At 47.6% G+C, this 12708-nt stretch overlaps 6 protein-coding genes across 6 annotated transcripts; 3 read left to right on the top strand and 3 right to left on the bottom strand.

Moving 5' to 3' along the window:
* Nucleotides 1-630: 630 nt before the first annotated feature.
* On the bottom strand, nucleotides 631-1749 carry BDZ83DRAFT_795171 (oxidoreductase). Its single transcript, XM_060515829.1, has 5 exons — nucleotides 1616-1749; nucleotides 1316-1563; nucleotides 1035-1238; nucleotides 898-980; nucleotides 631-841 (listed from the first exon to the last, which is right to left on the bottom strand). The coding sequence occupies exons 1-5, from the start codon at nucleotides 1668-1670 to the stop codon at nucleotides 658-660; spliced, it is 774 nt and encodes a 257-aa protein (XP_060361454.1). The 5' UTR covers nucleotides 1671-1749; the 3' UTR covers nucleotides 631-657.
* A 1633-nt stretch (nucleotides 1750-3382) lies between these two features.
* BDZ83DRAFT_786123 (AreB protein) lies at nucleotides 3383-4754 on the top strand (the record flags this gene model as incomplete). The annotated part of the gene is made up of 3 exons (XM_060515646.1): nucleotides 3383-3617; nucleotides 3681-4660; nucleotides 4725-4754. The coding sequence occupies 3 exons, from the start codon at nucleotides 3383-3385 to the stop codon at nucleotides 4752-4754; spliced, it is 1245 nt and encodes a 414-aa protein (XP_060361453.1).
* A 631-nt stretch (nucleotides 4755-5385) lies between these two features.
* Nucleotides 5386-7147, bottom strand: BDZ83DRAFT_632368 (PLC-like phosphodiesterase). The gene is made up of 3 exons (XM_060508964.1): nucleotides 6776-7147; nucleotides 6643-6711; nucleotides 5386-6585 (listed from the first exon to the last, which is right to left on the bottom strand). The coding sequence occupies exons 1-3, from the start codon at nucleotides 7045-7047 to the stop codon at nucleotides 5580-5582; spliced, it is 1347 nt and encodes a 448-aa protein (XP_060361452.1). The 5' UTR covers nucleotides 7048-7147; the 3' UTR covers nucleotides 5386-5579.
* Nucleotides 7148-7470: 323 nt separating this feature from the next.
* Nucleotides 7471-10191, top strand: BDZ83DRAFT_465923 (uncharacterized protein). The gene is made up of 11 exons (XM_060503253.1): nucleotides 7471-8220; nucleotides 8281-8371; nucleotides 8433-8570; nucleotides 8626-8633; nucleotides 8706-8824; nucleotides 8874-9184; nucleotides 9244-9379; nucleotides 9446-9566; nucleotides 9648-9787; nucleotides 9838-9892; nucleotides 10061-10191. The coding sequence occupies exons 1-10, from the start codon at nucleotides 7568-7570 to the stop codon at nucleotides 9888-9890; spliced, it is 1770 nt and encodes a 589-aa protein (XP_060361451.1). The 5' UTR covers nucleotides 7471-7567; the 3' UTR covers nucleotides 9891-9892; nucleotides 10061-10191.
* Nucleotides 10192-10266: 75 nt separating this feature from the next.
* BDZ83DRAFT_585406 (uncharacterized protein) lies at nucleotides 10267-11079 on the top strand (the record flags this gene model as incomplete). The annotated part of the gene is made up of 2 exons (XM_060505846.1): nucleotides 10267-10894; nucleotides 10967-11079. 2 exons carry the CDS (start codon nucleotides 10267-10269, stop codon nucleotides 11077-11079), a joined length of 741 nt encoding a protein of 246 aa, XP_060361450.1.
* A 228-nt stretch (nucleotides 11080-11307) lies between these two features.
* On the bottom strand, nucleotides 11308-11823 carry BDZ83DRAFT_585524 (uncharacterized protein; the record flags this gene model as incomplete). Its single annotated transcript, XM_060505854.1, has 2 exons — nucleotides 11308-11449; nucleotides 11516-11823. 2 exons carry the CDS (start codon nucleotides 11821-11823, stop codon nucleotides 11308-11310), a joined length of 450 nt encoding a protein of 149 aa, XP_060361449.1.
* Nucleotides 11824-12708: the final 885 nt, after the last annotated feature.

Here is a 12708-nt window from a genome sequence, read left to right as displayed (position 1 = left end):
GATTAAATAAATAATCGTTACGTAGGCTATTATTTAGGCAATTTTTATTACTATATAGATTTATTATTTTTTAATTACGAGCTTACTGCAATAAAATTAAATAATAAAAAAAGTATATAAAGGCGACGATAATATCTCGGTCGCTTCTATACTTCTATTAATTAGCAGGGGTTATTTTTAATATAATAAACGTCGACTTTCTATAAGTAGTTAAAGGCTACGATTCTTTTACTTCGTTCCGTCGTAAAGATTTGCGTTTTATTACCTATTTTCTATAAAGTTAATTAATATAATTCTCTTATCGCATTCCGTTTAAAGAGGTTATCTCTTCTATATATAAAATACTTTACTAATCTATAATAATAAAAAATAATTACTAATTAATATTAATATCCCTATTATAAGGATATTAATTAATTAGTTCGAACCGTAGGTTAACGAAGTAAGTTAATTAATTATATTAATCTACTGCGTAGGTATAAAAAGGAGATTTTAACCGTAGGTTAAGTAGGCTACGATAATTAACTATATAATCGATAGGTGGCCCCTGCGCTGCTGCGAGGTCGAATTAGACTTCTAATCCGACAGTAACGTTTCGATCCACCTTTCTGCATTTGGGAAAATTCTGTGGCCAACACAGCGCAAGTTCATGTTCATTCAAATAGCTCTGCCACCATCGACCTCCAAGTTGACACCAGTGATGAAATTGCTCTCGTCCGAAACCAAGAATACAGAGGCGTCAACTACGTCTTCAATCTCACCCAGTCTTTGCAAGGGGACATTTCCAATGAACTTCTGACGATTTTCCGGTGTGTCCTTCATACCAATGAAGGATTCGAATCTAAAGTACGCATGTGGATGAGCAACAACCAGACAGCTTTGAGGAATTCAACTTACAGGCCAGTTCCAGTCAAAAGAGGACAGATAGAATTCACGCGAATCTTATGGGCACCGTACTCGGCCGCCAGTCCCTTGGTTGCCTGTAATCTGATTAGCCAAGTGTCGTTTATCTATATCAGTCACTCTCTACTTACGTTGCAGACGGCTCCCTTGGAGGCATTGTACCACACAAGACCTGGCCGGGGGCGCAGAGCTCCAATCGAGGAGATGTTGAGCATCACGCCTCCTTCCCCTTGCTTAATGACTCTCGGCATGAACGCCGCGGTCCCGAGGAAGATGCCCTTCACATTGACGTTGAAGACCCTGTCAAACTCGCTCTCCGTTACCTCGACCGTAGGCTGTTGTAGTGGGAAGTCAGCGTATCATGCCCTACGAGTCGTAACTGTTAAGGTTATAGATGTGCGGTAATTCTTACCTTGTTCCTGTAAGTCGTGCCGGCGTTATTCACAAGACAGTCGATTCGTCCGTAGCGCGATTGCGCGGCTTCCATCAACTTCTCCCAGTCCTCAGCATTTGTGACGTCTGCTTTGAAGAACGATATCGAATCGGGAGCGCTTTGCGCTACTCTTTGTCCGTCGCTCTCATTGATATCGGTAATGAGAACTTTAGCTCCTTCTTGGGCGAATTTGTTGGCAATACCCTCACCGAAGCCATGTCCTCCGCCTAAAGAATGTCAGCAAGCCCAAGATATGATTGGAAGTGAATGCTCTTCTACCTGTGATGATGACGACCTTTCCAGCTAGTCTCAATCCCGTCTTGGTGTCACTCATGTTGATTGCTTCTTCGCCTCAGACGTCCAAATCTTGATACAATTTTTGGTGTAGTTGATCAAGATGGTTTACTGATTTTCGCCAAATACAAATACCCTTTTAATATGTCACAATTGTAACCCCTCACTTAAATAACCGTAGAGGTTGTACAGCGCATAGCGTTCATACTGAGACTGCGACAAAGCACATTGCATCATAAGAAGGCGGGGAGGTGCGGGGGTTAGTACGCCGGGCAACGAATTCCGTGTGCCGCCACGGCACGGTCCGGCGAAACCCTTCACGGCTCGGTTATACAGCTCGTTTTCCGTGGTTCTTCTTTCGAATTGAACAGGTGAATATCAACAACGTGAATAGCGCTCGATAGACGCATATTGTCTTGCTCGGGTTTTGGTTGCCAATGCAGTATGCGACTACCAAGCACCCCTCCATATTCAATGGACATCAGCTTGTCATCATAAGGTTCTGTTCATGTACTACATGGTGTTAGGTTCAGCAACAAAATCCACGAGTAATTGTAGATGTCAAAACTCGATTCTTTCCAGGTCAGTTACAGTAGGCCGCGACTCTGCACTTGAATTTCATCTACGCCAGAGCCTCTTGAGAGATTGTCATTCTGTGTTAAGTGCATGTATTTTGTGCATGTATTTGAGGCCAGTATGCGCCGTTTCTCTGAAGTCAGAGAGAGAACGAAGTTCCTGAGGGCGCCTTCCTGAAATAATCGAAGTGAAATTGAAGCGACACCTAGATAAAGCAAGGGTTGCAATGCTCAAGTTGCGTGGCTCTCAGAAAATTGCCAGACTTCCTAGCACTTGCTGCTAAGCAACTTCAGATTGCCGGGATTGAGTCGACTCTCGTTGTTGATGAAGGTGCTCATCCATTAGAGCCCGATTGTCGCACTTCTGGACTGAGATAATTACAAAAGCTTACTAGTGCTAGATATTAAGGCTTTAAGTCGGCTGCCTTGATCTAGAGAAGAGGTAACTAAATTTGCACTAGGCAATCAAGTTGGTCTTCAAGAGTAAAACCTCTGACGACTTGTTATAGGATCATTGCAGTAAAGAGGGAGCATGTGTCAAACTCACCGAGTCAGGTTTCCAAAACCCACTCTTGATGTCACTTCCGAACCCAGCTTCCGAACGGGAAGACGCAGGGGATTGCTGTTCGTCCTAACACATACGCGTTCTAGAAAGGTTTTGCGCTGCCTCACTCGGTCTCCAAAGAAAAGCGTGGGGTCTCACCCCATGATCTCCAAAGTTTCATCTTCCCTGCCAGCGAAACCACATCCATTGACTTCACGACTCCTCAACACCCCACACGACTAACTCCAGCCCCCATATACCCCGCATGGAGCTAGGCATCTGGAAAGATAAGCGGCTCCTGGTCGGGGATTGCCCTGTCTATAAGTCCCGACTACAACAACCGTTCCGCCAAGATGGCTGCGCGGGCCTACCGGTCAAGTCTGCGGGGTGCTCCTTAGCTGAACTCTGTCCGAGGTGTGTTCGGCATCAGGTTTTGAGAGGGTAGGGAATGCGGCAGATGTCAATCTCCATACTTGCGGGCGTTGGGTTCCCGCAGGGGCTTTTCGGAATGTGCTTAAATACCGAGTCCGTCTTATGTGTCGACAGTTGACGACACTATTCAGTCCCTCATCAATCTGTTGTTCTCATCCACCAGACACGATGGCTACTATTCAGCAAACACCTGTGCTGGGGATGACCCCAAGCGTGAATCAAGGTTTCAAGTCTCCGACACAGCATGTCGAACATGTCGAGCACGTGGAAGACAAGGTCACTTTAAGCCAAAAGACGAGTCTGCTTGGATTGAAAAACATTGAGACGGAAGCGTATGTGGTGGATAAGTTGAACGCTGACTTTGAGCTGGTTCCAATTATTCTTGATGAGATCCGGCCAAATGAGGTTCTTGTTGAGATGAAGTACAGCGGAGTGTGTATGTCAAATTTAACGATAACCTGAGAAACATCTCGTGCATTGGTCACTGACAGTACAACAGGCCACACCGATATAGTAACACAACAGGGCGGTCTTCCCTTCGTTGAGTTTCCTGCCATTTTCGGTCACGAAGGAGCTGGTGTGGTCCGTGACATTGGAAGAGACGTCAAGATCAAAGACCTAGCTATTGGTGACGCAGTCCTTCTCTCCTTCAATCACTGTGGATCATGCAAGACCTGCACGAGCGGTCATTCTGCGCTCTGCCCAGAATCGTCAATGATCAACATCAACTCCGTACGAGTAAGTGACCGCAGCACACCAGCTCGGCTAGCTTCAGATGGCCGTGCTGTCCGTAGTCAGTTCTTCGGACAGTCCTCATTCTGCAAGATGTCTGTCGTCAATGAGAAATCAGTGGTCCGGTGTCCTCCGTCGGCGATCGAGCACATGGGCGTCTATGCCCCACTCGGATGCGGACTCCAGACCGGCGCCGGGACGGTCATGAACGTCGTCAAGCCGGGCAAAGAAGATTCCATTATCATTTTCGGACTCGGAAGTGTGGGCCTTGCGGCGTTGATGGCGGCACGCTACCTCGAAACCGGACAGATCATTGCCGTCGACATTGTTCCCGAACGCCTTGTGCTTGCAAAAGAGCTTGGAGCCACTCACACTATCAACTCGAGAGAATGCAGCGACGTAGTCCAGGAGATCAAGAAAATAAGCAATGGGGGTCCAACATTCGCTGTAGAATGCACTGGAATCTTAAAGGTCATTGAAGACATGATTGCTTGCATCGGTCCCCTTGGCACAGCTGTCCAAGTTGGGGTACCGCCTCCAGGAGCCACAATCAAGCTCGACCCGCAAGAGTTCCTGATTGGGAACAAGAAATATGTTGGCATAATTGAGGGAGATGCGGTTCCTGCGGAGTTCATTCCCAGATTGATCTCCATGCACCAAGAAGGCAGATTCCCCATCGACAGGTTAGCTGGGTTTTACCCAGCATCACAGTTGAACCATGCCATACAAGAAATGGCTGCCGGAAAGGCGAGTTGTCTTAGCTTCCGCCCACTTTCTTCGTCTTATTCGAAAACTAACCAAACTTTAAAAGGTCATCAAGCCCGTGATTCAATGGGGTTAGCCCAACATCGATGTGGTCAGGTAGACAAAGCGATAAACATGGCTGGACTAAAGAGGCCTCGAACAAATGATCGTCAGCGGGGTACATATTTTTTGGCATAGAGATATATCTTTCGACTTGCTCTAGATCTGATTTCACCGCACACTTCCATGGGGTCCTGTGGTTAGCTAGCAATGTGAAAGCGCCAGGCTGGCTGGCTGGCTTGTCGATCCTATCTCCACTGATTCAAGGGTTGGTACGAAGTACGCCAAGACAATGATTGATCAATCTTCGAGAGACTGGTCTCGCCTAAGAAGTGAAAACGTATGTCTAAATCAAGCGTCGTCTGCAACTCAAATCGGCCCCAATTGCCTGGAAAAGAGATTGTGCCGTGTCTCATTAGATCGTACAACGCCGCTGAAAGCCAGCCAGTGCCACAAGAATGCGTCTTACTTCAGCCCTGCAGTCAAATAACTAGACCCTGCCGCAAACGGCTTTCATCACCATTGATTACCGCATTCTCCAAGTCCATGCAAGATGACTGTCTCACGTGGCCTCTTAGAGCATCTATCGTCCAAAACAGCCATGTATACCGCGGCGGGATCGGTCCGGTCCCGCACTGGAGAAGCCGTTTTTCGAATGCCGGGAGTTAGTGTACTTGTTCCCGCCGAAACTGATTTTTCCATTCTCATCGCGTCTAGCGGAATAATATCTTGGAAACCTATCGCGTGTCTCTACGGCCGTTGACAGAGTCATAGGAATCGTTGGTACGCAACACGCAAAGAAGTCGAATTAAAATCACATGCTTCCCCTAAGCTAGCTCTATGACAATATCGATGCTCACCATCACTTAGTAGTGATCAATTTTGGAGGTGCCGAATGGAATGATAGCGGCGGTGGCCGACTGGGTCCCTCGTCGTCTGAACCCCAAAAGTTCAACTTTGCAATAGCCATGTTCGTCTTCTCCTTCATGTCATCTCCATACACCCACAAATGCTTCATCTTTCTTGTGGAGTTCTTAAGGTGTTCCTCTGCCTTGTTCTGGAGGATGGGTGCCGTCTGTAATGGAGCAACCCAACCTGTTTCGTCTGTCGGATCGTGATGCAGACAAGCCGCCAGCACGATCGATTTGAGGGAGTCTCGGCTACTGAAGTCTCCTGCCAGGTCTTCCCATCTCTGAGCGGCAAGATCGTCGGCCTTGATGGATGATGTGGAACTGCGCGCGGCCACCCAAACTGGCAACCGGCATTCCAATCCCCATCGGTCTTCTTCAGAATTCACGTCCCACCCACGAAAGATGACGGCCTTTCCGCGGACCTCGCCAAGAAGTGGCCATTTTTTACCCGTGTACAGCAGCTTTTCTTTCTTCATATCCCTCTTGAAGTCTTTGTTGAAGTTATTTGGCACATCGTCATAATTGATGCTGTAACCTTCGGACCAATGCTTGGCGGAGTCATACGTCGCGGACGCGGATGAGAAACTCAGCATGATCATGACCGTTTCATCCTTGTTTTCTTTCAAGAAGTCCCTGACATGATCAAGTACGTCGTCGAGTTGCTTTTCAAGAACCAGGGGGCCATGTCGCAGTCTGCGTTCTCCGTCACAGCGCAAGTCGAGTAGTCGAATGCCATTTTGCAATTGAGTGCGAATACTGTCCTTATGGCATTTGTGCATATTGAGCAACTTTGACTTCAGCTTCTTGTCGCTAATTTCTGGCTCAACGTCGATATTCGCGACATCATTGATCCAATACGTTGAGGCACTGCTGCAACGAGTTCCCGGTAGGGTCAAATCCTTTACGCATAGTTCGTCGGGGAGATGCTTCATCCAGGATTTGGCACAGAATTCAGTTCTGTCTGCGTGTTAGATCGAGGGAAGTCGCGCCATGGTTCAAGACTGTTATGCTCACTTGGACTGCATGACACCTTGCCGCTTCTCAAAGTCAAAGCCGGCCGTTGAGCCCACGTAATCCCAGTAACTATCAATTGTAAGCTAATGTCACCGGAGCTTATGATTCGGGCAATGTAAACTCTGGAACTCACTTGGTTGCTTTCATGTACTTGTTGCGGTATTGAAAGGCCCCCTCGATGATAATGTAGTATTCGAAATGATGCGTAACAGTAGTGAGGTTCCAGCGATTACTGAACTGGATAAGTTCAACTCCCTTGCGAACCCATCGCGTTCCGGGCAGAAGCTTGAGAGATCCTCCATCAGAAGCCCAGAGTACGGCATGGTATTGAGGGTTCTGCGCCTGCAAGACCTGCAGTCTGTTCAGGACAGGGCTTTTCGCGCTTGTCGGAAGTCCCACGGCCATAATTGGATTGTTGATTTGTTGCAAGTTGAAAATCAATGGAAATGCTACCGCAAGTGAAGAATGAACTGATACCTTGAGCCCCGAGACAGGACTATATAGATGCTCACGGCAATGTCATTTACGCTGCTTTAGATGCATCTTTCTCATGTCACACTGGCCTGGCTCATAGGTGACAAAAGTCTGGGGTAAGACAACCTGCATTCGTCCAGCTGAGCTGAATACGCCAAGAAACCAGCCCATCTCTCACACCATGCGGCTGAGCCGTAGTGAGACAAATGATTGACAGAAGTCTATCCAGGCCGTTTCCGGTATGGATCATTCGTGGTTACGGCAGGTACGCACGCGACCATAGAAACGATGGTGAGTGTCCAATGCTGGGAGCCTGGAGCCTGGAAGTACTTGACTGGGACGATGACTGCGCCTCTGATACAAAATAGACACTGCGACGTTACTATGAGCCTGGAGCTCCATGATACTGACCAGCCACCTTCTTTGAACTTCTATACCACACTTACTTATCATGGAAAGCGTTTACAATAGTCGCCCTTCGTCACCAGGCGCCAGAACCTTCAACGGTGCTACGAAAGGCCCATCTGACTCGGGCACGATTGTGAAGTTTCAACGAATAGACAAAGCAGCACCTACGTCATCTTCTGGGGCGAAGGCTGATGCCACGTCTTTTCCAGTGACGGGAAGCCTTGTGGGAACTATCGGATTCGCCGTGCTGTTGAAGAAATGCGGCTTCAACGCCAACGCCAACGTTGGGATGGACGGTGTCACCATGGCTAAGATCAAAGAGGGGATGGTTGAAATTGGTCTGGCTAAGGAGTTTGACATATGGAGTTCTCCGTCGTCTATGCTCCTTGACTATGACCTTACTCTTTCGGAATACGTGGAGCAGGTATCGAAGCTTACGAAAAGTCCCGAGTTGGATGTGAGAATTTACTACGGTCTGAAGAAGGATCACAACACGCAGACAGTACAGGACATCTACAAGACTGGAGATTTTATCATCAGGATCGTCCAAATCAAGAAGGATAAGTCGCAGGCTATTCAAGCTCTCAGAGTGATGAAGTCGCCTCCAAAAGATGCACGTGCAAGCGGCGATATCATTGATATCCAGGACCTAGGCTCTCGGACACTCTGGGACTTGAGAGACGGAATTAGCGCAATGCAAGTCTACTGTGTTATTGACTCACTCTTTATTTCCACTTCTAACATCACGACATTAAGGTCGCAACTGAAAGATAAACATCACTTCTGCCTGCCGGATGAAACCCCTCTCTCTGATAGAACCAGATTCGACGACTACATCAATATGCTTGTAAGTCAGAATCCCTTTCAATTTTACCTTTTGAACATCCAGACCTAAACCATAAATCAAGGATGAGACATGTCCATATGAGAGCAGCGTTCCATCGATCAACCTCAGGTTTAAAGACGCTTCATCGTCTTTCGACGAAGACAAGCCAAAGACAGTTATGACAGCTTCGGGTGGCACTAAAGCAGTTCAAAAGGCTGAGGTACGACACCATGAATCTGGATCTTACTTGATTGACTGACACAGTTTCGCCATAGACCTCTAGGTTAGAGTGATCTATTCCAAGACGTTTGACATCAACCTTGATTCACGATTGATACCTAACCTCCAAGTCCAGTATCTCACCGTCATCACTCGATGAGTTGCAATGGGAACTCGTCATGAATAACTGCCAAGTCATGCACGGCTGGTATTATGACCCCGTCAGCACTGAGATCAAAATGGCACCAAAACCAGGTTCGTTATTGATGTTCGACAATGCAGGCTTCTACTAATAGTTGTATAGCATTCCGTCTCAAGTCAGGTTTGAATCTTGACTACAGCCCAGATAGCACAGTCTCCACCGCAGAAGTTGAGAGCGCCATACCCAACTACGGGGTCACGGACGGTTCAAAAATTGATGTCGTCACTACTGAGAGCGGAATCAAGCACTCTCTTGTTCGTAACAGCTTTGACAAGTCTTCTATGGATAACAAAATCGCTCTTGGTTACTCAGGAATCGGTATCAACGTGGCTGGCGGAAGGTCCTTCGACTCCCAAGGTGAGCAGTCGTCAGGGAGCAACAGGTCCATCAAGAGCATGATCGGTATATACAAGGTAAGCAGCGCGCTACCAGAACTAATTTACTTGACTTCACATCGCTTATAACCGCCTAGCTTCCCCGAGCCACTTTGTTTCTCAACGCGGATGATCTCGTTCCGACCAAAGCATTCACAGATGGCATTAAAAAGATCAAGGAGCTAGGCGAAGAAGCAGACGAGACAGACGTTCGCAAGTTCTACGAAAGATTCGGTACGTGATGGCCCAATGCTTTATGTTTCTGCCTCATACAGGGTAAAATCTGTTGAAACCTCATAGGTCAGTTTTTCTGCCACGAGGTTATTCTCGGGGGGATGTTGCTCTCGACAAAAGCCTTGGTTGGCAACGAATCCCTGGACGAAGAAAAGAACCGGTGCTCCTTCAAACACGCTATCGGAATGTCTGTCTCTTCTGTATGCATACTATCTGGAACAACTTTAGTCCTCTATCGAGTACCCCGAAAACTGACGACTAATTGCAGCCTGTGGAAGTCATTATTGGGGCGGAGTCAAAGAGAGAAAACGCATCGGGTGCCGATCAGAGCATTGTTCGCAGCTACAAAGACAGCGATGATAGCGTGGTTTTTGAAGCTGTTGGTGGGAATACCATCTTGGCTTCCAAGTACAAGGCTTGACCTCCGAGACTCTGTGCATAATCTGACCGTTTTACAGTCCACAACAATGGTGTGCAACTGTTGGTGATCACAACAATTGGCGGGTCATAGGGGTAAGAACATTCTCTGACGTTGGTGTGATGGTAATTCACTTTTTGTCTAACGTCTTACAGAGACAAGACATGAAGTTGATCCTCGACTCATTCAAAGATAGTGGAGATCATAAGCTCCAAGACGTCGTCGACTTGTTCACTAAAGCATCTCAACTTACTGTCTCGAAGTTCATTGATATTCCAAAATCTGCGAAAATCATTGCGCAATTTCGTTTCAAGACGAAGAGTACAAATGCGGACAAAACACACTACCTTCGTCATGACATCTACAACATCATTGACTTTGGACCTCAGTCTGCGAGTGAGCAGAGGATCATGCCACAGAAGTAGGTTGCCATCCTGGATCATTATGCAATTTCGAAACATGAACTAACATGGGCTATATCGTTAGATTCCAGGGGCCACGAGTCGAACCATACGACCCTTCATGGCAAGATCAAGATGGTCTCTGGACCATAGCTCCAGTGGTGGGAGCTGGATTATGTTGTCATGGGAGTCAAGGGCGATCGCAATTGGTCGATGGCTCTAGGGTAACTATCCGCTCCGGACGCGATTCGCAAACCGCCTGGTATCTCTCCGTCCTCAGAACTTCGGCGGGAATCTTCGTTCCCTGCATCACGACCTCGAAGCACTTCGTATGGAGAGTCCGAGAAGTTCTGAAGCCCAACACCAAGAGCACCATTGCAAAAGAGCCGTCACCGGGCAAACGACTCAAACACGACGCGGTTCTGTGCTTGACTTTTGACTTTGAGGACAACCCCAGAGGCTACCGAGACTTCAAAGACGACGATCGCGGCTTCAGGAATGTAGAGTACCCGGACAAAGACACCACTCAGTTGGTGCTTGTTGAATCTCGAAACAGGACGGATATTTGGCCGGACCGCAGAGTTCTCCTTCTTGCTGACGGAGAACCCTTTTTTACAGAGTCAACTGCCAAAGTCGCGGACTTGAATGATTCCGAGATCTCTGTGAAAATTGCAAAGTTCAACATCGACGTCCGTGGTAAGTTCCCTCCTGTGTTACTGTTTCTTTAGAACACTGGATGGCTGACTTGCACTTACCTGCGCGGCATAGACCAAATGGATGACGACTATGATATCTTGCAAAAGGATGGCGATTCCATCAAGGCGAGACACGATGAGCAGCAGAAGAAGTTGAAGGCCAGAGATGAGGGGTCCTCGGGGTAGTCGTTCACTCGCAATTTCTTTTGAGATAGCAGACTAGGATACGTTTAAACGTTTATTTGGGGATAAGTACAGGTTCCTTGTGATTTTTGGAAAGACTTTTTCTTAGCCCCCATGTCGCTTGTTATCTCTGTGACTCAAAGTCGAATTTGCGTCGGAGGGGTATGTACAGATGTCATGCTGCCTCGAGGTTGGGTGCAATCGACTTCTCAAGTACTGAGGTAGTATGGATCAACTTGAATTCGAGTATGATTTCTTTGATCCCTCCATCACGCAATAAAAGCACCCTACGCCAAAGTCACCCAAGCCCTCAAAGTTCCCCCCAGGCCATTTCATATCTTGCCTCTTCGTTCGCATACTACAATCCGGGTCACTTGAAGTAACATCAGCCCAAACTCACACACGTAAGAGAGAAAATTCAAGCAGCTTGGAAACTCACAAGAAGAACTTGCACATTGCACCTTCGCCTGGACGAGCGGACTTGACTTTGCCACCCCAATCACAGTTAGGGTACGTCTCCAGGCCATCTCGGAAACAGGCCCACCAGCAATCGCCTTTCCAGTCCTTTTCGGTACAGAGATGAACGGAGACGCAAGGTTGGTCCTCGCGCCTTTCTTTAACTGCTCCGAGGGGATCTCTATGTGTTCCATCTGTCGAAATCTTGGAGACGTGGATGGTCGGCGATAGGGGTAGGAGATTGTCCCAGTGCTCTTTCTCTAGTAGAGAAGCACGGGTAAGATTGATCATCGTTGACATGGAGGGATCAGCTGCGGCGATCATGCAATTGAAGGCAATGGCGTAGATGTATAGATTGACAGCCAACATGGTGTTAATGGCGAGCTGTTCAGAAACGAGTGAATCGGGAGCGAACTGTCGGTGCGGTAGACCTGGAGAATCAAAACGACATCAGTCAACCAGCACCACGGCCTTATTTCATCTTATCCTATGGTCTACTCAACGGTTTCTTGGGTAGCATCTCTCATGGCCGACGTCTTTGACAGTAAGTACAAGGAAACACCTCTCGATTATGCAAATCCCAGAAATGGCACAAAGAACGACGTAACCTATCAATCACTCGAAGTCGCACATGACTACAAGGATGGCAAACCTCGCATCAGGGATGCCTCCCCCTTTGAGAACTTCGCTCCCTTCCTGTCCAGGGAGCACTCGGGGCCTTCGAATCCGGACAGCAAGAGCTAGGTCGGTAAGATCTCACTGAATCAGAAGCAGTGGCAAACCCTTTCACTTGATCACTTGAAGAATTAGGTTCTTCGCAGTAATTCAGAATGCGACGTCGACTCTTCGAAAGTTGCACTTTCGCATTCCTCCGAAGCTGACTCCTCAAAATAGCTTCATCTGAGACCGTCAGTCTTGCCTTTACACTGAACCAATCCAATGACCCCCCATCGTGGAAGTTTGTCTCAAGAAGACTTACCGATACGAAGTTTCCCCCAACTCGCAGGGCAAAGGTTCAATCTCTTAGGTCAAGCCGATGCAAGCTCAACCAAGCCAAAGACGAGCCGTGCCACCACCTCCAAGTAAGCCATCAAGCCACCACGATGCAAAGCCCACGATACTCTAATAGGACGCCTCTTTTCGACTCCAAAAGTGCTGATTGGTCACGAGGTTTCA

This window comes from Colletotrichum acutatum (assembly GCF_030867785.1).
Source record: "Colletotrichum acutatum strain CBS 112980 chromosome Unknown BDZ83scaffold_97, whole genome shotgun sequence".
NCBI lineage: Eukaryota > Fungi > Ascomycota > Sordariomycetes > Glomerellales > Glomerellaceae > Colletotrichum > Colletotrichum acutatum.
Note: the sequence above shows the minus strand (reverse complement) of the source record. Positions and strands in the feature narration are given on the sequence as shown.